Source organism: Syngnathus typhle, linkage group LG2 (genome assembly GCF_033458585.1).
Source record: "Syngnathus typhle isolate RoL2023-S1 ecotype Sweden linkage group LG2, RoL_Styp_1.0, whole genome shotgun sequence".
NCBI lineage: Eukaryota > Metazoa > Chordata > Actinopteri > Syngnathiformes > Syngnathidae > Syngnathus > Syngnathus typhle.
In genome coordinates, this window is record NC_083739.1 from 25697453 (window position 1) to 25724623 (window position 27171).

Here is a 27171-nt window from a genome sequence, read left to right on the forward strand (position 1 = left end):
GACATGTGGAGAGATTGACAATAAAGCTGACTTTGACTTTGAATTGAGCAAGATTAAATGGTGTTGGACTAAGAAAATATTTCTTGGACAATGTTTGTTATTTACAGATTTGATGATGGCTGACGTTATCCATGGTTTGAATGGGTTATGATGAGGTTTGGAAGACACCAATCTAAGGGGAAAACACAGGTCATAAGCTTGAGAGATACAGTGTGAAAACAGAGTGTAAGATTCGTGTGGGTCTACAGAATGGTTGCTGATCACTGACTTAAATTTAGCTGTGTTTTTTAAATTAACTGTTCTCTCATATTTAGAAGATTTTGACGTTAGCTTAATGTGTTTCTTGAATATTATTAACATTGGACAGTGATCAGCAACCTCCATGCACAGAACCCCTAATTTACATACTTGAATGTTCTGAAAATATTGGCTACATTATTTGGATGCTTTTAAAACTAAGAATTGCTCTTTAGCATGCTCATTCCTGTGTGTTGGGCTTTTTGAGGGCTGTCTGTTGTCTCAAACTTGTGGTTTTTATTTTGTCTTGTTTTACTTGGTCCATCAATAAAGATGAAGTATAAAGGCTAAACTGTTTTGAGGTCAAATTACACTAACGTGCATGTATTACCTGTCTACTTATTCTTCTCTCTCTCTCTATCTCTCTCTGTCTCTCACTCTCTCTCTTTCTCTCTGTCTCTCTCTCTGTCTCTCTCTCTGTCTCTCTCTCTCTCTCTGTCTCTCTCTCTCTGTCTCTCTCTGTCTCTCTCTCGCTCTCTCTCTCACTCCGTGGCCAGTGCTCATGCCAGTGTTGTGCCAAAGTGTTTGGTGTCAGCAGCTGTTCTCAGCTGTGATCAATCTCTTCAAGAGCAGCCCACCAAGAATAACCCAAGAAGTTATGGAACAAACCAACCACTGAGCCGGTGTGGAAAGATGCTCTGTTCACCACGGCATGCCGTGAGTTAAAGAGGGGAAGGTCTGACAGGCTAAGAATAGAGCGTCAGCTGCTCCGACAGCGCACCCCACTCACCAGCTCAGACCGTGACCCAGTTCTTACCCGGTGCCACTCGGAACCACCAGAGAAGTTGGACTGTCTCTCAAGTCTGTTGAGCTTACAAAGGTAGAGGATAACTGTCAGCCCCGCTTGGGATCCACAATGCTCATAGGTAAAGTATAATGGATTGGGTGCTGGTTACAGAAGTCAATGTTCATTCACTCGTGCATTTAATGTGGTCATGAGCAGGTCAACATGCTAAGTGCTTAAGAGCTGCACAACCACAAAAATACACGTTCATTTGACACTCATTGATGTCACTTCCACTTGTACAGCGTTCCCTTGGTATATCGTGGTTCACCTTTCACGGCGTTGCTGTTTAGCTGATTTTTTTGGGGGGCTATCAGTGTAGTAAAGAGTGAACATTTTCGATCCAGGGGAGGGGAGTGTTTAGTCGTCGACTGCAGGATAAGGATGGTGAAACATCAGCAAATAACTATGCTATTGTTTTTATTTTACCTGAACTGTAACCTGACATCTTTAGCCAAAGGTACAATCCTAGTGGTTTAGGGTGTTCCTCATTGATGTTATTCTTCAAAGTAGGTTGCCATGGGTACTTCCGTCTGATTCATCTTCGTGCTCTTATAAACAGAGTAGTAGATGATGACACAACAAAGTAGATGACAACAAAGACGATGACGAAGAAGATAACAAAGAAACAACAAAGTCGAGGCCACCAACCTTTGTTTTTCAGAACAAAAACAAAGAGTTTAAACTCACACAAATCCACCATGGGATTCTAATTAAAGGAAGCCATTTTAAGATAAAGAATGTAGTACTTGTCCACTGCTGTGGGGCAGAGCACACCCCTTTGTACAGCCTACAGCTCGCAATCTTTTCTTAATTTTGCGTTTTAGAATTTTCATTTATTGTCTTTATTTGTGTGTGTGTGTGTGTGTGGGGGGGGGGGGGGTCGTAACTGTGTAATAGAGGCGTACATAATAATAATGGAAATAATAATAAATCCAGGGCGACATGGTGGATGCGACTGTGATTGGTTGTTCATCTATGTGCGCCCTACGATTGGCAACTACAATGTCATTTTCAGTCAACAGCAAGTGGCAAAATGGCTGCCCCCTGAGTTGGATAAAAAATTGGCGAATTTTGCTGTTCAACCCATACTCCACAAACACAATATTTATAGGTATATAGTACATGATATTTTCCGGACTATGAGTCCCATTTTTTTTTCATAGTTTGACTGGGGCTGCAACTTATACTCAGGAGCGATTTATATGTGAAATTATCAACACATTAGCATATCACTACAAATGTTCTTTTCACACTTAACCGCATGAGAGCGCTCTGGGCCAGTGGAATAATTTGAACTGCAACTGAGGATGAGTCTGATAAGCCACGTAGAAGACAAAGCAGTGGATCTTGTACTTCCGTGGTTAGCAGAGTCATTTATAAGTGATACAGAGGATGAAATTTAGTTGGATTTAAGGATTTGGAGTTACGCGGATGGTTCAATAAACTTGTTAGCATGTTTTTTTTTGCTATAGTTATTTGAATAACTCATAATATGGAATGTTGAAGCCGTGTGTTCATGGCTTTTTGATGACAACTAATGTTGTTTTTCTGTCTGTCAGCATCAACCGGGATTGCACGTGAAACCCCTGTCTGCATAAACAAGAAGCACAGGCGGCGGGGCAAAAAGCACCGCAGGGTCCACACTGAGGAGACCTGGTGAGACAGATGCATGTGGACTCTTAATTTATAGATGGATGCATGCTCCCTGCACTCATTGCACATGTGACATGCACAGCTCACCACTCCATGGACATGAACTGCGCTAAGCTTAGCCAGGTTGTCCAGACTCCAGCCTCCGTTTTTCTAGCCTATGCTAGCTGGTGTCCAGTTTATTCAGAGAGGATTATTTGACAGGCCAGCCATTAATAGAAGCACACACACACACACACACGCACGCACACACACACACACACACACACTACCCCTTCCGCTCTCTCACACTCCCTCCTCCGTTGTTTTGTTTGCAGTGACATTTCACTGGCTAAACGAATGGCTAGTCAGCTGATGGTTCTCAACTACTACAACTTTCGAAACAACAGTAAAACATTGACAACAAAACACCCTTTCTTCTCTCACACTTTCTCCCCTGTTGATTCAATTGCACAGACTTAGGTTGCACAGGCTAAACAAAACACTTGTCAGCTGGTGGTTCTCAAAACAAGAGTAAAACATTAACAATGAACCCCAGTTTACAACGCATTTGCGTACTGACTGTATCGAAGACCTGGGCATGTTTTAACTCGGCATTTTGCAAGATTTTCCCTCATGTTCCATACAATATTAACCACAGAACAAAGACAATGGGCAGCCTATCCATCTAAAGAAAGGGGTAATGTTTCCTTCCTTACCTGACTGCTGTTGTCTTTGTTCATTGTCATAAACACCTTTCTTTTTTCATTCCCCGATTTAAAATGCTGCAACATCTTTGCGGCTACGAGTCTACGACACACTGCTGCAAGCCATGCAGCAGACTAGTCTACAACACACGACAGAATCAATAATGACGTCACACGCGTCGCACGAGGCCTAACACTTATACGCTGATACAAGACGGTTCTCCATGCCTTTCTCTCCTTTGAACTGGTGGTAAGTTGAAGTACAAATAAAAATTGTTTTATGTGCGAGTCAGCAAAATAGACAGAAAACATAAATCGCCATCTGGGCTAAGCCCCTGATCTCCTCGAATCTTAGATCCGCCCATGCTCGGCACGTTAGCAGTGTCAAAACAGTATGTCTCTTAAGACTATAAAATATAAAACTGGAAATCATAAAGGCAAAGGTATGCAGATCGTAGAGCTCGCGACGGTGTATAGCCAGTGGTGTTCCAAAGTATACCCCTGTGAACATCCCCTGCTGCAGGATCGCACACGCATTGACTGAAAGGAGGGAGCCGTTGCCGTGTGGCAGACAGTACCAGCTTGTTCCTTGTTCCTGCCTGTTCCTTCCGTGACAAAATTTAAATACGTTTTACGGAACTGAGATTAATTTTAGATGGTGTCGAAGTTTTGGTCCACAATTTAGGGAGCGCGCTATCAGCGCCTGACAGCAAAAGCCATTGCCAATCACCTGTTATCCAATTTACTCACTGCGTGCTCATTTTATTTCTTCAGATTTAGAAAAATGCTAAGACACTGAAGCAGAAATTAGGTTGGTTGAGTTCAATCACAATTCTTGTTAAGAAAGCTCCTCTATTCTTGCACATACACTGTCGCACCTCATCCATTCATCATTCTTTCAATTTTGCACAAAAATCGGAGTATTCTGACGATTTACAAGTGTAACGTGATGTAATTTTTTTGAATGTTCAGAGATAGTTGTGTTTTACACGTAACAGCTGTCTGCAACATGAAAGGGACCATTTCCACAATTTTCAATGGGCATGCATGTGCAACGGCAGCCGTCATCCCTAGGGTATGGGGACCAGCTGTAAGAAAATGCAGAAGTCTCTATGAACACAAGTGGCTTTCATAGCCGTATTTATTTGCAACAAACTTTCAACAACAAACTTTCAAACTTGCGGTACCATAAACGCAGATATAAACTGTAACTCAGCAGTGATGATGTTCAGCCTTGCGCCGCCACTTCCGGTCAGAAAACGGATCACGCGACCAGTGCTTCTCACACATTTTGTTTTGGCTGGTGGTAAGCAGGGAAACACTTCATGCACAGTGCCACGCGGCACTTGGAGCACGCACTGGACGGACGCGAAGTCGGCAGTGCGCACTTTCGGCCTTGCTCCGCCACTTCCGGCCAGTGCTCCATGGTGTCGAAGCAGGAGTCATCGGCAACTGCGCACACGCGCGGTCTGTCCGATCTCCGAGCTCGAGTGGCGCCTGGTGCTGCAAGCAGAGTTCGGGCCACCTCGCGTCGGAACTCCAGCAGACATTCCGCCGTGCTCATCCAGCCGGTGAAGCACCCATGCATTGAAGACGGCCGCGTCCAGCATCCAGTTGAATATCGGCCACCACCACTTTTTCCAGCGCATGTTGATGCGGTAGAGCCCGATGCTCGGGTCGGCGCGGTTCGTGCCGCCCATGCTGCGGTTGTACAGCTGGACAACAAATGGCTGGTCCACTGCCACCTTCTTCTTTTCCTTCCTTGACCAGCGTGACACCTTCTGCAGAGGATGCTCGGCGGCGAGGGTGGAGGCGATGGTGACCACGGCGTTATCCTTCCACCGAGTGAGCGCAATCTTGTTTGCCGTGTCGTACACGACAGACACGGCACCACGCGGCTTCCTCTTCATAGCCTTCTGATCTGTGATCGGGCAAGAGCGCGGGATGTGGTTTTCTCGGATTGTCCCTGTGCAAGCGTAGCCCCGCCTCCGCAGCTCTGCAACTAGCGGGAGGCCGGTGAAGTAGTTGTCTATGTAGATGCGTAGCGGAAGTGCACGCACAGCATCGGGGAGGTTGTCCAGAAGTCGAAGGAGCGTGCCACTGCCCTTGCCGAACTTGCGTTCCACTTCAGAGGCATCTACACTCGCCCCCTGGTAGATGTTGAAGTGGAGCAGGAAGCCGTTGGTCCCACTGTTCAGGCACCAGGCCTTGAAGCCGAACCGCACCGGCTTGTTTCGGATTGCTTGCTTGCATCCGTGTCTTCCAAAGTATTCAATCATTGCCTTGTCCAGATCAAGATTGCAGTCCATTGGATACGCCTCCCCGAATCGAGCGTTGAGGATGTCCATCATGGGACGCAGCTTTGTCATCCGGTCGCTGAGGTTTAGGTGCGCGTTGTCGGCGCAGTGAATGTAGCGGATGATCTCCTCGAACCTGTTGCGTGACATGGCCCCAGCAACGAGGGCGCAATGGAGATCTTCATCTGTGTTCCAGTAGTGTCGGCGACTGGGGAACTGGTGGTAACCCGAGAGCAGCAAGATCCCCAACACGCGCAATTCTCCGATGGTGAGCTGGAAGTTGGAGTCAGTCACCGCCGCATACTTGATGGTCTCTCGAACAAGGTGAGGATATACATCAGAAAGGAAGAAGTCCAGCTTCTGAACTGCGCTCTTTCCAACCAAAATTGTGGGGACGGCGAGAGGCCTGGCATCCGGGAATTCTGTCAGACGCGTTTTACTGTTGGTCCAATTGTAGTCCAACGCATCTTTCTGCGAGCGTTTCTTTGAGGTGGAGGCCTGTTGGGGCTCCTCTTCTTCCTCAGTGTCGCCATCATCATCTCCGATCACACGTCCGTTGGCGAGGACCACCACGGCGGGAGCGCTAAACTGCCGTCCCGAGAGATTATCGAGCGTTCCTCCGCCGTCTACCATTTGTCAAACATCAGATATAATCAAATACTGAACATTTGGCAGTGTCCGTGATTTAGAAAATCATCAGGCATGCATTAAACAGTTCCTTAAGGGTCATTTAAGCCAGTGGTCCCCAACCACCCGGCCGCGGACCGGTACCGGTCCGTGGGTCACTTGGTACCGGGCCGCCAAGCCACACAGAATTTCTTTTTTTTTATCGACGATCAATTAATTCAGGTCAAGACACTCGTCCCGGTCACGTTTCCCCAGTTGAGCCCGCAAAGCTAATATGTGGCGACAGGCTAACTAACCAGGCAATGAAACATTCAAAACTGCTTCAACACATGGAGACCAAGCATCCTGCAATAAAAGACAAACCTTAATCACTTCGGGTGTCATTGTCTCCGATTACGTCTAGATGGGACCGGCTCGTTTCTGAGAAACAAACTCAGTGCTCCCACTAATTCAACGTAATGGTGAGTTTTATTTTTGTCATTTGTACTTGTTTTTACGTCAGTCGTATCGTTTTATTTCATCGTATTGATATATGTATTATAAATGTATTCTTTATTTAATTTATTTATTTAAATGTATTATTTATTTATATAAATGCCGGTCCGCGAAAATATTTCTGACATGTAACCGGTCCGTGGCGCAAAAAAGGTTGGGGACCACTGATTTAAGCTATTCAGGCAATATATAAAAAAACATTTGTTATTTCAAAGTGCTCAGAAATACATATTAGATCATAAAGTTATAAAAACCTTTGTCATTACCCGCTATCAAAAATGTCTAGTTATTAGGGGTGTAAATCGCGGGTTTTGTCACGATACGATATAATATCGATACAAAGAACTACGATACGATATTTGCCGATATCTTAAAGCCTGCTGCGATTCATTCACGATATATCGCGATATAGTGCTCTACGATCGATTTTTTTTTTTTTAATAAAAAATATAGAACAATATCCTGATTTATAACAATTCATACGCAAAATCAACAAGGTACTGCAAACTCTTTATTTAGGAAATTACAAGAGTATTGCAGTATACAAAGTGCTTATTTTAACACTGAACTTTGATGTCGTATTTTTTCTTTAAATATGCGGCAAGATTTGTGCTCCCTGAATATTTGATCACCGCATGGCAGGATTTACAAACTGCACGTGTCTTGTCCGTTGAGCCATATTTTCTTTGGAATCCAAAGTGCTTCCAAACGAATGACTTGAAGCCTATAGGGGAGCAAATTTCTTCGTCTTTTTGGACACTAGCCATAGCACCAGCCCAGGAGCCGCGTACTAGCTGTCGACTCCCCTTTCACGTGCCTGCTCTGCTCACAACACAACGCTGCGCACTGCTCCCTGCTCCTGGAAAGAGGAAGCAAGCAACAATGAACTGGATTTCAAAATAAAGTCGCGTCTAATGTCCGAGGTCAAACACGGCGATATAAATCGATGTTTACGTTTAGCATCGATGCCAATAAATCGTAGAGCATTATATCGATTAATCGATGTGTATCGATGTATCGTTACATCCCTACTAGTTATGTCTTCTTTATTGATTTGGTGTGTATTAGGGGTGTAAATCGCGGGTTTTGTCACGATACGATATCATATCGATACACAGAACTACGATACGATATTTGCCGATATCTTAAAGCCTGCTGCGATTCATTCACGATATATCACGATATAGCTCTACGATCGCTATATATATTTTTTTAAATAAAAAATATAGAACAATATCCTGATTTATAACAATTCATACGCAAAATCAACAAGGTACTGCAAACTCTTTATTTAGGAAATTACAAGAGTATTGTAGTATACAAAGTGCTTATTTTAACACTGAACTTTGATGTCGTGTTTTTTCTTTAAATGTGCGGCGAGATTTGTGGTCCCTGAATATTTGATCATCGCATGGCAGGATTTACAAACTGTTCGTGTCTTGTCCGTTGAGCCATCTTTTCTTTGGAATCCAAAGTGCTTCCAAACGAATGACTTGAAGCCTAAAGGGGAGCAGATTTCCTCGTCTTTTTGGACACTAGCCATAGCACCAGCCCAGGAGCCGCGTACTAGTTGTCGACTCCCCTTTCACGTGCCTGCTCTGCTCACAACACAACAACGCCGCGCACTGCTCCCTGCTCCCGGAAAGAGGAAGCAAGCAACAATGAACTGGATTTCAAAATAAAGTCGCGTCTAATGTCCGAGGTCAAACACGGCGATATAAATCGATGTTTACGTTTAGCATCGATGACAATAAATCGTAGAGCATTACCGTTTTTTTCCGTGTATAGTGCGCAAAATTTACCTAATTTATTGTCCTAAAATCTGGGGTGCGTATTATACATGGGTACAAAGAAAATTTTTTTTATTTATTTTTTTTTTTTAATTTTTTTTTTTTTTTTTTTTTTAAAGAAAGTCATGGTACAACAAAACCAACAACAGGACTGACCGACAAAGTCGTGGAACAAAAAGACAGGGTGACATTACCAAAGACAGGAACAGAATGACAGTAACACATGCAATGATCCAACGGTGAGCGAGGGGCAGACAGGACTTAAATACAAAACACGTTACATCGATTGAGGTGACACAGGAAGAGAGGGGCGACGCGAACAGAAACTATGGCAACCTAGACACATAGCAAAACTGGGGACGAGACATGTCAAATCTCCCCCGAAATAAAACTCACCTTTCTTCTTGTTTGTTGTCAATCGCGCATCTCATTCAGCCATCCTGGCCAACACACTTAGTCAGTAAAATACATAATTGACGACACATCGTTTGATGCAATGGTGCAATCCTTGATGGTGTGTTATTGTCAAATATTGTTTGTTTTTAATCTCCATCGCGGACCGGACGTCATACAGAGGCCGCCATTACAGATGCGCAGAACGGATGCGCAAGACACGTCAGCTATATTAAGAGCGAGAGTTGTTTTCTTCCTATTAGTTTCAATTCACAGTTTAATTAGCAGTTTCAATCAGCAAATAACAAAATGCGTATTACAGGTAAAATTTTATTTCACAACACTTTGCCTTGTTCCTTTGGTCTCTGCTGTTCATCCTAAAACACAAAGGCGCTCTTTAAGCAATGCGACAGTGAGCGCCCGGCGCGCTGCGGTTGCGCGACCGCACCAAATTAAGCTCCCTGCGCAGTGCGCACTGAGGTCCACTTAAATTTTAGAAAGTACATCAGGACTTTAAAAATATCTTCTAAATTTCAGCGACGGCTCTGTCACAATAATGCTACCAGTGCGGTGCAGTTGGGCGGTCGGCGGCGTGCTACGGTTGAGCGTTCTCTCTCGCACTCTCTCTCTCTCGCACTCTCTCTCTCGCTCTCTCTCTCTCGCTCTCTCTCGCTCTCGCACACACGCGCACACACGCACACGCGCACACACGCAAACCGGATATCATACGGAGGCCGCCATTACAGATGCGCAGAACGGATGCGCGACACGTCAGCTATATAAAGAGTGAGAGTTCAGTTCTCTACCTAAATCCGTATTACAGGTAATATTTTATTTCACAACACTTTGCCTTGTTCCTTTCTTCTCTGCTGTTCACTTCAAACACGCTCCATGCGACCGCAATGCTCTCGTATCAGACGCTTGCTCGATCACCTGCTCGTTTGCTGTCTGTCACAATGTACCCTACACAAATCCGAAACATTTGTTGCGGCTCCGAGTCACGACGAGGGGCAAGTTTTGGTTTCCAAGGGTGTTTCCTCTTCAACGTCTCTCCCATACAGAGCCGCCTCTTTCCCGTGTGCGCACGGAGCGCGGTGGTGCGTTTACGGGCAGTCGGAGAAATCAACGCCAACAAAAAAAATTACATCCAGCCTAGTTAAGACCATACCAGAGACTATAAAAATGGGACCCATTGCCTCCCTGCGTGTGTGACGATCATTGGGACTTAAAAAAAAAAAAGAAAAAAAAAAAGAAATTTTTTTTTTTAAAAAATTCATAAAAATTGGGTGCGTAGTATACATGGGTACAAGCTTTTTTCCAGCATAAGCATGCCATTTTTAGGGGTGCGTACTATACATGGGGGCGCACTATACACGGAAAAAAACGGTATATCGATTAATCGATGTGTATCGATGAATCGTTACACCCCTAGTGTGTATGTATAGTTTATATGCTTAAAATGTTACTTTTATTGATTTCATATGTGAATATACTTGTATGCTTATGTACTTTATTCAATGAGGTTTGAGCATATCTGTTTTTGTAGCTAGGCAGGACTTTTTGTATCTCGACCCCATTCCTTCAATGGTTCAACAGAGCTCTGCTTAATTTTAAAACAGTATTAACTAATTTTAAACATGGTTTTGCTCATCTCTGATTAGCATATATGTAAATGTATCATTGTTGGTATAACCTAGCCTTTTTGTGTGGCGTTTGCACGTTCTCCCTGTGCCAGCGTGGGTTTCCTCCCACATCCCAAAAACATGCTTGGCAGGCCGATTGAGCGCTCCAAATTGCCCCTAGGTGTGAGTGCCTTTCGTCTCTGCTTTTCACCTCAAACACGCTCCATACGAACGCAATGCTCTCGTATCAGACGCTTGCTCGATCACCTGCTCGTTTGCTGTCACAATGTACCCTACACGAATCCGAAACATTTGTTGCGGCTCCGAGTCACGACGAGGGGCAAGTTTTGGTTTCCAAGGGTGTTTTTATTCCTCTTTAACTTCTCTCCCATACAGAGCCGCCTTTTTCACATGTTCGCATGCCTTTTTCACATGTCCGCACTTTTCATTTTAACCTAACTGATCGCGGTGGTGCCTTTATGGGCAGTCGGAGAAATCAACGCCAACAAAAAAAATACATCCAGCCTAGTTAAGACCATACCAAACTCCGTGTTTAAAATGTTCATGAGGCAAATATAATTTTAAACTCGTGTAAATTTAAGGTATTTCATACAGTTTGTCTAATGTTATCTGACTCTTCAGATATAAATGAAAGGCAGAATTTGTGTTTTTAGAGTTGTTCACATCTGCCTGAGTGGCTTATATTTGGTTATTTTGTCATTAAAAAAATAAAGACAATTGGGACAATGAAATTTGTTTTATAACAGTGTGTATTTGCATGAAATTATTGCAGTTAAAAAATGTCCTGAAAAAACTATTGGCCCCCGGGCCCCTTCACTTGATCAAATCTGGCCCTCCTTGCAAAAGGTTTGGACACCCCTGTCGTGTTTGGACACTTGCGTAGATGCTGCTACTGAGTACGAGGTGGAGCAACAGATTATTTAAAACTGAGTAATTGTCAATTCTTTTCACATTAAATTTAATTTGAGTCAGTCAAATTTTGTTTCTCTGGTCTTCAGGGAGATGACTTTAGTTAAGGGGGCCCCTTGACATATTTTTGCCTAGGGCCCTAAGGAGGTGTACCATGAACATGTGCCTCACCGTCCACTGAAAGAAAGGGGTAGCTGGTTCGTCAATTCGGAAGTCGAAAATTGGTTCATAAGTAGACGCAAGAAAATTGAGAGGCCCTGGTTCCTACGTATCGGCGTACCCTCCATGAATTATAATTTTAAATGTATGACTTTACATGCTATGTCATTATTGTAAATATAATAATGTATAAAATAATTGAATGCATAATAATAATAAATAATAATGTAATAAATCAGATTTTAGTTAGGTTGTCCTCAGACGAGCTTCCATAGTAGATGCTTTTTATTTGGATTTGCCCTACCCACAGTGTGAGACATAAGCCACTAAAGGGGAGGAGGAAAGCATGTGGGCTTTGTCTCGTAAGGAAAAATCACTAGGTGTTTACATACTAATAAAAACATCTGGGAAGAAGGAGTTTGAGTGGACTGGATACAGAAGAGAAAACCTTTGACCTCAAGTAAAAACATAGCAAGGGAAGTTTTACGACATTGTGTAGGATGCAACAAACTAAGTTATTTATTACTGGGTATATACATTCCAACTAGGGGTGTAACGATACAGCGATACACATCGATTAATCGATATAATGCTCTACGATTTATTGGCATCGATGCTAAACGTAAACATCGATTTATATCGCCGTGTTTGACTTCGGACATTAGACGCGACTTTATTTTGAAATCCAGTTCATTGTTGCTTGCTTCCTCTTTCCGGAAGCAGGGAGCAGTGCGCGGCGTTGTGTTGTGAGCAGAGCAGGCACGTGAAAGGGGAGTCGACAACTAGTACGCGGCTCCTGGGCTGGTGCTATGGCTAGTGTCTAAAAGGACGAGGAAATTTGCTCCCCTTTAGGCTTCAAGTCATTCGTTTGGAAGCACTTTGGATTCCAAAGAAAAGATGGCTCAACCGACAAGACACGTGCAGTTTGTAAATCCTGCCATGCGGTGATCAAATATTCAGAGAGCACAAATCTCGCCGCACATTTAAAGAAAAAACGTTCAGTGTTAAATTAAGCACTTTGTATACTGCAATACTCTTGTAATTTCCTAAATAAAGAGTTTGCAGTACCTTGTTGATTTTGCGTATGAATTGTTATAAATCAGGATATTGTTCTATATTTTTTATTAAAAAAGTATATATATCGATCGTAGAGCACTATATCGCGATATATCGTGAATGAATCGCAGCAGGCTTTAAGATATCGGCAAATATCGTATCGTAGTTCTTTGTATCGATATTATATCGTATCGTGACAAAACCCGCGATTTACACCCTTAATTCCAACCTAATCCTACGATCAAGATAGTTAGGAAAAACCCTGACTTTAATGGTCACTTGGAGGTTCATCTGGGGTGCAAGACAGCAATGAAGCAATGAGGCACGTTGTCTAACAAAGTGATCTTTGTTAGAAAGAAACTGTCCTTCTGTGGTACATCATAAAAACAGCAAGGCCAAACAGCAAGCATATATTGCAGTAATATTGCGGTAAAGCATTGATTAGAGAACGCATGATAACATATATACATTTTTCTAACAATTCCCTCCTGTTTATCATAAGTTCTCAGAGACCGTCTCATCACCTAAAAGCGGCCATTTCAAAAAGATTTTCAGCCGTAGGATCACAATTCACAAGAACAAATTTACTCCCGGGAGGAGATCGAGCCTTAATTAATCAATGTCAGAGTCGGGAAACAAATCGGACAGGTTTACCACAGGAGCTTCAAAGATGGAGCCATCGCTAGAGCGACAACCCTCGTCAGTCGCAAAGTCGTCCCCTTGAAGCAACGGAAAAGTCTCAGCTGCTGGGGAGATAGCAGTTGTAATTAAACTGTTAAATAGAGACCGGAGACACGGAATACAACATCCACACAAGGTCAAAACAGCAGAAAAAACGGCAAGGGAGACTAGGACCGACGAAACCAGGGTACGGTACTTTCCGAACACGTTTAGCCAGTCGTTCCAAACCTCCGTGTTCACTCCACTGTGTTCCTTCATTTTCCCATTCAAGGTCCTCAGGCCCTCAAGGGCCTGGTACAGGCTTCCATCAGCGGCAGTATTATTTGGAATAAATGTGCAGCATTGCTCACCAAACATGGCGCAGACACCACCCTCTTTTGAGAGTAGCATGTCAAGGGCCATTCGGTTCTGGAAAGCCATGAGGGAAGTCGCGGCCAGTTGGGAGTGGACCGCCCTGAAACCCGCCTCGGTCCAATTTCCAAGCCTCTGCATGTTGCAATGGATGTAGTTGATCCTGTCGACATTTTTGTTAAGAGTACACCACCAACACAGCGCGGATTCAAACCCAGCTGCTATCTGATTCACCAGCCTACACTTACTCCTCTGGGAACACCAATTGCATCAATTTCGGTCAGATCATCGTCGGCTCTCAAATTCAAAGATATTTTGTTTTTTACCAGCTTTTTTTTTTTTCAGGTCTTGGGATGTTGATACATATACAAATTTAGCTTGACTACATTCTCTGAAAGCAATGGCTTCTTTTTTCTTTCTTCAATGGATATTACTATATAGAATGCTCTGTCACACATTTCACAATCCAATAGACGTGACAGATTTCACACAATCTTTGATCAATGGTGACGGTACAACATAAAGCAATGGTCCCAAATCCATATATACGACATCTTCAATTTTTGTTTGTCTTTACAGCTTGTTTTGCCATTAGCAATCAATTGTTTCGTTTAGCAGTTTACTCTTATACTAGTTACCTGAAACAAATTATCCACATTCACTTTAGATATATTCATCCCATTCTTTAACATCTACAGCGGTTGTTGACAAAGTAAACATATAAACATCATACTTTCTTGGCAGTCCAGATCTGACACAGCAGATCATCCTGCAAAGGTCAAATTGATCTTTTAAATCGCTACAATGCAGCATTTTATTTTTTTGGGAGTGATCAATATAAGTTGTTCACTCATCTCTCCCCTACTCATTATGACTTAGTTCCCACAAATACCATATTGCTGAAGTTAACAAAGTGGCAACAAAGATGGCCACCTTACATGCAATAACGTCATTGTTCCATTTTCTTGTTCCCGGCATTTCTCTAAGAGGTAAGGCTCCCTTTGGGTCACTTTTTCCCGATTGAACGTTACCTCAAAAGAAATTACCCTTTTGTAATTTGCTAGTACCTCCTCAACTGACCTTTCTGCTATTTTAATGGCAGTTGATGTAATTATCAATATTCAATGTGGCCCTTCCCCCTTGGAAGAACACCAGTGTTTTGTTTTCAATGCTCTTAATGAGAACGTGCTTTGTTCTTTTTGCCTTTAAAATATTAATTATAAATATAAAATGTAAATGCCAAATTTAAATCATCCTTAGTTTCCCACTTGGTTTTAAAACATGGTAATCTATATTGTCGCCCAAACAATTTTTCATACGGGGTTAAACCCACAGTACTTGTCATATTTATGTACAGTTTGACCAGGTCTAAACATTTTGTCCATGATCTTCCATTTTTTCCATGCACATTTTCACACTGTATACCAGTTCTGTCACTAGAATTAATTTCCGAAATCCCATATCTCTGTATTATTTCTTTACATAACGTTTTTGCCACTGTTAAGGCATTCAGTGTTTTTGTTGAAGCCAATTCAAACCATTTTGAGAATGCATCTATTATGACCAGGCATTATAACCCTGTGGATTGTGTTTAGCACATGTTAAACAACCTCTACATTTTTTTTTTTCTTTTTTGTTTTGAAAATGTTTTGAATATGAATCCGTATGTTGTATAAAGCTGACTGACCTGCCCCACTATCCCTCCTCTTGAGCCATGTGACACACAACCATGGCTCAATATTGCCGCCCATTTGTATAGGTTTTTTGTAGGATAGGTCAGTCTTCTGGTCATTTATAGATACCATTCTTCACTCTTGTCCCTCTTTTTGTCCATAATTGAATTTCAGTCTACGGACTGTGTCGCTGCACATCTTTAAAAAAAGTTTCAGTAATTTAATCTGCTTCTTGTGTATAAAATGTGAAGCGTCTTTTGCACTACAGCTATGCGGTTCCGTCTGCAAGCTTGTTACCTCTTGAATTTAATCAGCTTCTTGTGTGTGTGCCCTGCACACATGCATATAACTATTTTTCGTGGCAATTGGACTGCTTCCACAACTACCTTAGTTGTAGTTTCTTGTAGTTTCTTTAGTTACTTTTCAATCATTTTCTCATCGTTTATCACAAGAATCTTAGCAATTTGAATAAAAATCAAAATGTATGTTTTATTTTACTCAATTGTATGATTTAGAGAATCCATATGTAGTAAAGTGTTGTATTACTACATATGATTTCATCTTCATTTAATTTGACACAGTGTCCCAGTGCACACATGCTTTGCGTGTGTAACTGGTTGTCTCAACCCGTGTTCCACATCCTAGTCTTTCCTCCCTCTTGGTGTCAAACCAATCAAGATAAAAGATAAAAAACAACAAAATAACCACCAGTAAATTAATATAATAGTCAATTGTTGTTGTTTCTTAACTTTAACTAACTCAATCACTCTCTTATTCCCAAATGCAAAAACTTGTGTAGTCTTGACACAACCAATCGACTATTTCTTTTCAATTTAGCTTTGAAATGTTTTTTAATAATTTTGCTTCATCCAATTCCAGAAAGCAAGTTCTTTCCATCTTTCAAATTTTGTTTCATCAGGGCTAGGCATTAATGCAGTGTGGACCAGTTTCTGCCCACAAAGAAAATTGCTTGCCTTTCTTTTCTTCTTATTTTCACAAAATTGCTTTTGTTTTGCGGTGCAAATCACATAGACTACAATCTAGCAAATTTATTTGTGCACCTACATTAGCCAATTTTAACATTTTCGGTTTTTGTCCGAAAGACCTAAATCACCGAAACAACACGGCCAAAACCTGTGATGACGTGAGCAAACAGCGCAGCCAGCACGTGGGAAAACGGGATAAGGGCCAGCATGTCTGCGGTGTGGACTGATTTCACTATCTCAGAGAAAGACCCACGGATAGCAATTTGCAAAACATGCAATGCTGAAAATAAATGCTATATAAATAAAATATAAATATATAAATAATATAATATAAGATAATAATATTAATATTATAAAGATAATATTAATATAATATAATATAATATAAATCCATAAATGCTGTGGTTCTAATAACTGACAATCATTTCTTTCGGTGTTTCGGTTTTCGGTTTTCGGCCTTGGTTTCCTCATTTTTGGTTTTCGGTTTCGGCCAAGAATTTTTATTTCGGTGCATCCCTAATTTTGACGTTTTGGTTATACTTTTGTTTTCTCATCAGTGCCTTTTATCCTTCATGCAAATATTGTCACATCTTCCTCAAGCATCACCCTGCTTCAAATATTCAAACATTCTCTGAGAAACTCACACTTTCCCTGCTTCGCTCGCAGCCATAGCACCCCTCGTGCGAGGGGGGAGCGCAGCATCAATGTTGATTGGTCACAGGCTGGCCATTTCCTGCAACAACCATGATGCCGGCCCACCGCCCACACGAGCATAGCAATGGCCCCGCGACAACGTGCGAGCGCAGGCACGCTTATCAGTTTCACCTTCTCAAAGGGCAGGCCAACTTTGTCGTTGCCCCCTTCATCATGTTCACCTTCAACATCTTTCAGTCTTCTACACAACATTTGCTGTCTCTTATTCTCATCCTATCAAGCCACCATTCTAGTCACTTCCTGCCACGCACGTCTCATTTTCTCTACTTCCACACACTGCTCATCTTAGTTTCTCCAACCAACTTAAACACACCATCATCCACTTCTCAATTTCCCTATTATTGCTCAACAGCCTCCAGAACATTCTCCATTACTGATTTCTTCCATAGGACACACATCTCACTCGCACTCATACACACACCCATTCATGAGGATCCTCTGCGCGCACACGCACACACACACCAGCACAAAAGAATGACGCACAACAAATAGAACACACATCGATCCCACTAACACACCTTTTTGTTTGTCTTACTTTTCTGATTCATTCTCTATTTCACTTTTAGAAGCTATTTGTAATTATTTTCTATTTATCTAGCAAATTTTAACTCCAGTGTTTCTTTATCTTACTTTATCTTTTTAACATAAATATCTCCTGTATATTCTCCCCGGGCCCGCGTGGGTTTTCTCCGGGCACTCCGGTTTCCTCCCACGTCCCAAAAACATGCTTGGTAGGCCGATTGACCACTCCAAATTGACCCTAGGTGTGAGTGCGAGTGCAAATGGTTGTTTGTCTCTGTGTGCCCTGCGATTGGCTGGCAACCGGTTCAGGGTGTCCCCCGCCTACTGCCCGATGACGGCTGGGATAGGCTCCAGCACGCCTGCGACCCCCGTGGGGACTAAACGGTACAGAAAATGGGTGGATGGATATTTAAGCTAATTTCTCCTTAATTTTGGCAGCCAGGTTCCCACTTCATTACATGGAAACCTGATTTGATTTGATTTTGGCCTAGTCATTTCCAATCTTTGCATTTTAGTTCATGTCGGGGTAGGGACTTTTGCTTACTATTTAAGAGGAGCGCTCAAATGAGATCACTCTCAGTCAAACCGTACACAACCATACCACGCGCGTTTTTTAATAACACAAGAGTCCGCCCCTCCTGCTGCGGAATTTAACTAACATAAAACGTTAGGGGGCTCCACATCCGCCCCTGCGGAATTTAACTGTTTCTAATTGCACTTGATAGGGTCTAGAATTCTCAAGGTTTTAAGTGTATTAAGTGACCTCTTGTCACAGCTCATTCATTCCTTTTTAGTAGAATTAATATTCCTACTCACGGTCTGCTGATTCTCTTCCTCGGAAGATCTCGTCAACCCTCCCGGTGTCCAGCCGGACTGATCGTTAACCTCGGCCGAGGATTTTCGCCTGCGTCGAAGAGTCCGCTGGACCCGCCAGGTGTGTCGAGACCCCGGAACGAGCCCCCAATTTCTGTCAGGTTTATTTCGATGACTGAATAACTATTAAGAGAAGAGCAACAGCAAACAAACCACAAGTGAGACAGAATATTAAGTCTTTTCTCGCGAGGAGTGCAGTACAGATAGTTTACAACAATCTCTACACACACTAAATCTCTGTACGCACTCCCGCTCTTTTTATTTGGATTTGCCCTACCCACAGTGTGAGACATAAGCCACTAAAGGGGAGGAGGAAAGCATGTGGGCTTTGTCTCGTAAGGAAAAATCACTAGGTGTTTACATACTAATAAAAACATCTGGGAAGAAGGAGTTTGAGTGGACTGGATACAGAAGAGAAAACCTTTGACCTCAAGTCAAAACATAGCAAGGGAAGTTTTACGACATTGTGTAGGATGCAACAAACTAAGTTATTTATTACTGGTTATATACATTCCAACCTAATCCTACGATCAAGATAGTTAGGAAAAACCCTGACTTTAATGGTCACTTGGAGGTTCATCTGGGGTGCAAGACAGCAATGAGGCACGTTGTCTAACAAAGTGGTCTTTGTTAGAAAGGAACTGTCCTTCTGTGGTACATCATAAAAACAGCAAGGCCAAACAGCAAGCATATATTGCAGTAATATTGCGGTGAAGCATTGATTAGAGAACGCATGATAACATATATATACATTTTTCTAACAATGATTGTGGGGCGCAGCTCCTCACAGCATTCTCAATCCAACCCTTAATGCTGAGTGTCAAACAGGGAGGCATCGGGTTCCATTTTATAGTCTTTTGGTATGACTGGCCGGGGATCGGACCCACGACCTCCCAGTCTCCGGGCAGACACTCATACCACAAGGCATCTGAGCTGGTCATAAAGGACATTAAGTTGGCTTTCAAGAAAGGAACGGATAGCTCCTAATATACCCCAAATTCTATGCTTGGCACACTTTCAGTTATGACACAAAATACAGTTGTCATGAAATACAGTTGCACTATCAAATGGCAAATGATCGTCTATGAAACTAGCTTGAGATATGGACATTCTATTAGCTAATTACGGCCCAACGTTAACCCAAGAGAAATAAGTAGACCTAATAACTTAACTTGTAAGAGTCTTTTTGCACTGCACAATCTTATAATCTTAAAATAATATCTCATGTTTGTCGAGTTCAGACAGAATTATACATTGCAGCCTATAAGCAAAGCAAGCACAAGGGAAGGCAGAAAGGTAAACTATACCACAAATTATTAATAGCCCTTAGATTACAGTGTTGGGAACTCACTAATTGAAAAAAATAAGATTTATTAACTCAATTACTGAATAAAAGTAACTTACCAGGGAAAGGGTGACAGTTCCCGTGCCACATGCTACCCAGCTGGCAACTTTCCCTCAGCCGCGCCTCCGTAATCACTGTAATGAATGTCACCTGCTTGCTCTTGTTAATGTTTGTATTTAAACCCTGCCCGCGGCTTTCTCCCTGTTGATGTCTACTGTTAATTCCAGTCTGTGTTTGCCCCTACTGCGCTCTTGCACTCCCACTGGTCTCGTGTGTAGGCTCATGATTAGTGCCCACTACCTGTCTCTGTTCTTGGTTCGAGTGGACTTCTGTTTCTTGCCCGCTGATCGTGAGCCTCTGTCCCGCTTGTGTCTCTGTTATCCACTATCCCCTTCCCTTCAATAAACTCTGATCCAAGCTGCACAAGTTCGCCCTGCTCCATTCATGGCATGAATCTTTGACAGGCAGACATCACCCAGAATACAATGCTGGTCTCTGTTTTTTTCACCCTGTACACCTCAAACAATTCTGAGCTGTGTCACTTACAGAAGTATGCGGATGAAACAGCCATTGTGGGGTGTATGAAGGATGACAATGAGGAGTACAGGAGTCTGGTGGGGCCTTTGTCGCCTGGTGCTGCACCAACCATCTGGAGCTCAACTTCTACAAGACAAAGGAGCTGGCCATAGACTTTGGAAAGTCTGAATCAAAGGCTAGGCCAGTACTACTGGAGGGTAGTGCGTTAGAGGCGGTGGACTTGTATACGTGTCTTGGGGTGTGGCTGGAAGGTAAACTGGGCACACACTAGCCACCTGCACAGGAAGATGCAGACTAGGATGTAGTTCTTTAGTCCAAGTTAGATGTAGTTCAACATCTGAAACAAGCTTTTGATCAGTATCAGAATCAGCTTTATTTTATTGACCACATTTGTGCATACCAAACATGGAATATAACTGCGGTTGTTGAACTCAGCCTCTGTACAACATTTAAGTGACTGACAACATTCAGGTAACTAACAACATTTAAGTGTGATGTTATTGCACAGTGATGTCTCTGAATCTATGTGAGTTCATCAGAGCAACAGCCTAGGGGAAGACGTCTGTGTCTGCTGGTTATGGCATACAGTGCTCTGTGACGCCATCCGGACCGGAGTAGTTTGAACAGACTGTGACCTGGGCGAGAAGGGTGTGCAGAGATGTTACTTGCACGTTTCCTGGTCCTGGACAGGTACAAGTCTTGGATAGATGGGAGGTTGGTCCAGATTATTATTTCCGCAGACCTGATTGTCCGTTGCAGTCTGTGCTTGTCTTGTTTGGTGGCCGATCCAAACCAGACAGTGATAGAGGTGCAGAGGATAGACTTGATGATGCCAGTGTAGAAGGTCTTCAGCAGCTCCTATGGCAGGTTGAACTTCCTGAGCTGTCTCAGAAAGTACAACCTCTGCCGGGCCTTCTTCTGGACAGAGTCTATGTGGCCGGTCCATTTCAGATCTCGGGAGATTGTGGATCCCAGGAACTTGAAGGTGTCTGTGGTGGGAATAGCATTACTGAGGATGGTGAGGGGTGGAAGTGGCGAAGGATTTCTCCTGATGTCCACTGTCATCTCCATGGTCTTGAGTGGGTTCAGATCCAGGTGGTTTTGGCTGGACCAGTGCACCAGCCACTCCAATTGCTGTCTGTACGCATTCTCGTCACCGTCCCGGATCAGTCCGATGAGAGTAGTGTCGTCCGCATACTTCGGGAGCTTCACAGAAGAGTCGCCTAGGAGCATTCGTTGGTGTAGTGAGAGAAGAGGAATGGGGACAGTAAGCACCCGTGGGGGGCGCCAGTGCTGGTGGTCCGGGTGTCGGATGTGATGCTCCCCAGCCTCACATGCTGTCTCCTATTGATCAGGAAGTTGGTGATCCACTGACAGGTGGAGGCAGGCACCGTGAGCTCGATGAGCTTCTGGTGGAGGATATCGGGAGCGATGGAGTTCAATAGTGAGCTGAAGTCCACAAACAGGATCCTGCCGTACATCCCTGGGGTGTCTAGGTGGCGCACGATGTAGTGCAGTGACATGTTGACCGCATCGTCCACTGACCTGTTTGCCCGGGAGGCAAACTGCAGGGGGTTGAGCAGGGGGCCTCTGTCCTTCAGGTGGCTCAACACTAGCCTCTAAAAGGATGTCATGACCACAGATGTTAGGGCGACGGGTCTGTAATCATTCAGTCCTGTGATGGCGGGCTTCTTGGTACGGTGGTGGAGCTTTTGAAGCACGAGTGCACATCACACAGGTCCAGGGAACGGTTGAAGATAGTACGTGCAAAGGTGGGTGTCAGCTGTTCAGTACAGACTTTCAGTCAGGAGGGGGACACACCATCTGGGCCTGGTGCCTTCCTGACCTTCTGTCTCCGGAACATCTGACACACCTTCTCCTCACGGATCTGAAGTGCGGGCGCGGCTGATGTTTGAGTCTGTGGTTGCTAGTGGCCTCTTCTACACCGTGGTGTGGTGGGGAAGTAGCACATCTAAGAAGGACGCTTCCAGATTAGACAAACGGGTCAGGCTCTGTGATCGTCAAGGAGCTGGGCTTTCTGGTGGCGATGGCTGAGTTGAGGAACTGAACAAACTGCGGGACATTATAGACAATGTCAGCCACCTTTTCCACACCGTCATCATTGCTCAGAGGAGCTCGTTCAGTCAAAGACTGCTTCTTTCCAAGTGTCGGACCAACAGACTGCAGAACTCCTTTGTTCCTCATGCCATCAAACTGTATAACTCTTCGATTGGGGGAAGGAGCTGATAGGAACGGTGACAAAAAAGGGACGTCACTTGATTGGCATACCTAAGTTACCTTAAATACTTTATTTATTACCGGAAAATTATTTATAATCATTGTTATTTATTTCTTACTCAGGCGGTACGGTGCCGCACTGGTCTGCCTCGCAGTTAGGAGGGTGCGGTTGCGATTCTACCTCCGGGCCCTCCCTATTTGGAGTTTGCATGTTCTCCCCGTGTCAGCGTGGGTTTTTTAATGGCACTCGTGATTCCTCCCACATCCCCAAAACATGCTTGGTAGGCCGATTGAGAACTCCGAATTGCCCCTAGGTGTGAGTCCGGATGGTTGTTTGTCTCTGTGAGCCCTGCGATTGGCTGGTAACTGGTTCAGGGTGTCCCTCGCCTACTGCCCGATGATGGCTGGGATTGGCTCCAGCACGCCCCGACCCCCGTGGGGACAAGCGGTATATAAAATGGATGGATGGATTTCTTACTCAATGCTTTATTTGTTGCTATGTGTCTTATTATCCTCCTCTTTTTTTACGCTTTAACCTGGATAAAACCAAGATGTTGGTCCTGCTCGTTATCACCACCTATTTAAGGTAACCACTGTAACTATGGATAAATGTACTATCACCCAAAGTGATACTGTAACCAATCTCTGTGTTATATTTGACCAAACCCTCTCCTTTCGAAAACACATTAAGAACATAACTAGAACTGCGTATTTCACCTTATTTCTAAGATTTGTCCGATTCTTTCAACTCGTGATGCGGAAATTATTATACAAGTGTTTGTTACGTTGCGCCTTGATTACTGTAACATATTGTTCTCTGGTCTTCCTAAGTCTAGCATTAAAAGCCTACAGTTGGTATAAAATGCTGCGGCAAGACTGCTCACAAGTACGAGAAAGTTTGATCACATTACCCCGTTACTAGCCAACTTGCATTGGCTCCCAGTCCATTTAATATGGAACTTCAACGTTCTTTTATCAACCTATAAAACATCGCATGGCTTAGCGCCTTTGATAGAGTTTTGCCCTCTTTACCTTCCATGCAAGAACCACACGTGAGACAGCTGCCCCTTCCACGCTTGCAAGCGGAGAAAGCCATCATCACCCCTGTGTGGTACAGAGGTGCTTGAAAGCAGTGTCACTTATGCCTCTAGCAAGAGAATATTTATTGAGAGTAAGCAGGGTGGGGGTGAGAGTGAACAGGTTTTGTGGGTCACCTCTACAACCTGGTTAATCAGTGCAGAGGGTCTTAGCGCTTTGTTTTACAAGGTTGTGGAAACAGATACTAGTGGAGCATTTTAGATAACTAACGAAGCAAGAATGTTTCCACATCATTTGGAAAGTTTTGAGGTGGATCGTGTCAACGAGCCACGGAGCGGTGGAAGGTTTTAACAAAGTTAATGATTTTAGTCGACATTCCAACATAATCATACAATCAAAATAATTTGTCAACCCTAACAGCCTTCGTATCTCGTCGACCTCGTACCTAACATTCCGTCCCAAAACCTTCGTTTGCAAAATGCTGGTCTTTTAGTGACCCCCGAGGGCCAAAAAGAAGACCGCGGCATCTAGAGCAGAAGTCAAATACACGAGGGCTAAAAAAACCCCAAATTTGCTACAAGCTGAGGGCTGGACTTGTTAAATGTTTATTAGAAAATATTGAAATGAACAAGAACCTATTGAACCAAGACCTAACACAGTGTATATTATGTAATAATTAAATGAATAAAACAATATTTTTTATGGATCTGACAGTAAGTAAAACCATTTTTCAACAGGGAAACAGATAAAAAAAGACTTCCTTCAAAGAAAAATCACATGTTCTGTACATTAAAAGAATCAAGCAATATTTCGTTATGGCTCTGATCGTAACCTTGTTAGTAACAAAATTCACAAATGTTTGGCAAATTATTCCCCATTCAATCTTATTGACACATTCAACATTTCACATTTGCGTCATTCCAGTGTGGTGAATTCTCTTCGATGGTCAGCTGGTCTTCCAAACAAAATGGTGAAAAAGTGGCTGGCTTGGGGAAGGAAAACTTCAGTCACACATGGCTGATTGGGGAAAGATTTTATTCAACCGATGTCAGAGAGAAGTGTCTCGCGCCCTAGCCAAGATGTCGACTTCCTTTGTCCACTCTCGCCCTAAACCTTATACTCTTGCGCTTCCCTCCACGCGGGAGCGCGCACATGGGGCTGTTGGCTGACCTATGACCCCGCAGCCTGTCTCCCTATCTCTACATCGTGTGTATCTTAGCAGTTGTTAATGGAAGCCAGATGTGTCTGGCGCCAATGAGTCTACCTTCCTGGACCAAGCCCCAAACAATCCCACACGAACCTGACCCGAACATGACCCGGTCACACTTAGGCTTACTAGTGAGATAAACATTGCATGATACCAGAATAAAAATACACCACACCAGTTTGAAATCCACATCATTCAGCACATTCAAATCACATTGGAGACATTCCCGAAATTGACAAATTAAAAAAAATCACGTTTTCACATTTAAAGTTTGTGCAAAATTTCACAAAATTTCCCTTTTCACTTCTCATTTCTTCATTTTTCAAACGATTCAACCCATTCCAACTCCTTTACATCCTTCCTGTTTGAAATTCACATCATTCAGCACAATCAAATCACATTAGGGACATTCCCAAAATTGCCAAATTCAAAATTTTCACGTTTTCACTTTGAAAATTTGCGCAAAATTTCACAACATTTCCTTTTTCACTTTTCATTTCTACATTTTTCAACCGATTCAACCCATTCCAACTCATTTACATCCTTCCTGTTTGAAATTCACATCATTCAGCCCATTCAAATCACATTGGGGACATTCCCAAATATGCCAAATTAAAAGAAATTCACGTTTTCACGTTCGAAATTTGCGTAAAATTTCGCAAAGTTTTCTATTTCACTTCTCATTTCTACATTTTTCAACCGATTCAACCCATTCCAACTCATTTACATCCTTCCTATTTGAAATTCATATCATTCAGCACATTCAAATCACATTGGGGACAACTCCCATACAGAGCCGCCTCTTTCCCGTGCGCGCACGGAGCGCGGTGGTGCGTTTACGGGCAGTCGGAGAAATCAACGCCAACAGAAAAAATTACATCCAGCCTAGTTAAGACCATACCAAAGACTATAAAAATGGGACCCATTGCCTCCTTGCGTGTGTGACGATCATTGGGACTTAAAAAATTTTTTAAATAAAAATAAAAAATTTAAAAAAAAATTAAAAAGTTTTTGTACCCATGTATAATGCGCACCCCAGATTTTAGGACAATAAATTAGTTAAATTTTGCGCACTATACACGGAAAAAAACGGTATTCCAAATATTAATGACACCGTTGCTTACATTCTTTTCGTTCCAAAAAATTTCAGTTTTTACGAAATTCACAAATTTTCAACATTTCACATGTATGTCGTTCCAGTTTGAAATTCCCATCATTCAACACATTAAAATCACATTGGGGACATTCCAAATCTTGCCAAATTCAAGAATTTCACATTTTCACATTTAAAACTTGTGCAAAATTTGATAAGATTTCCTATTACAATTATTTTATCTACATTTTTCAACCGATTCAACCTATTCCAAAGCATATACATCCTTCCAGTTCGAAATTCACATCATTCAGCACATTCAAATCACATTGGGGACATTCCCAAAATTGCTAAATTAAAAAAAATCACGTTTTTACATTTAAAGTTTGCAAAAGATTTTGCAAAATTTCACAAAATTTCATTTTACACTTCTAATTTCTACATTTTTCAACCGATTCAACTTGTTCGAATTTCAACTGTTCATCGTTAGCACAACTTTCAACTTACCAAAAATTAAAAATTTCCAATTTTGAAATTTACGCCAAATTCTCAAAAATTTCGTTTTTCACTCAGAATTTCTAAATTTGTTAACCGATTAAACCCGTTCCAACTTTTAACTGTTCATCTTCTGCCTACCTAGTCAACAAATTCACACTTACCAAAAAATCCACATTTTCATTTTTGAAATTCACACCAAATTTTCCAAAATTTCATCTTTCCCTACTAATTTCTACAATTTTCAACCAATTCAACCCGTTCCAACTTTAAACATCATTCTGCAGCATTCCCCAGGTATTTATTCAACTTCTTCACCTTCACACGCAATTTCTACAGGAATTGCATTTTCTAGTTGTGCTTTATTATTGTGTGAAGGTGAACGCCTTCACACATATGTTATTGTGCTTTATTATTATTGTGTGAAGGCAAATTATTATTGTGTGAAGGCAAAAGCCTTCACACTATTGTTATTGTACAGCTTTATTATTGTGTGAAGGCGAATATTAATGACACCGTTGCTTACATTTTTTTCGTTCCAAAATTTTCCGTTTTCACAAAATTCACAAATTTCCGGCAAATCTTTCCCCATTCATTCTTAATGGCAGTTTCAAGATTTCACATTTATG

The 27171-nt window shown here is 42.6% G+C and overlaps 1 protein-coding gene across 15 annotated transcripts in view; it reads left to right on the forward strand.

The window, feature by feature from the left end:
• Positions 1-816: 816 nt before the first annotated feature.
• Positions 817-27171, forward strand: part of LOC133168013 (SRSF protein kinase 3-like) — a 101326-nt gene continuing 74971 nt past the window's right edge. For 2 of the 15 annotated variants that reach the window (XR_009718144.1, XM_061299249.1), the window contains exons 1-2: positions 839-1163; positions 2644-2740. Coding sequence is in view for 8 of the 15 variants with exons in the window: in XM_061299249.1 (XP_061155233.1) it covers positions 1154-1163; positions 2644-2740 (107 nt within the window). In the remaining 7 variants the exon portion in view is untranslated. Of the gene's footprint in view, positions 1164-2643; positions 2741-18558; positions 18651-27171 lie in introns of those variants that run through there. The other 13 variants (XM_061299292.1, XM_061299301.1, XM_061299314.1 and 10 more) reach the window with 11 other exon arrangements.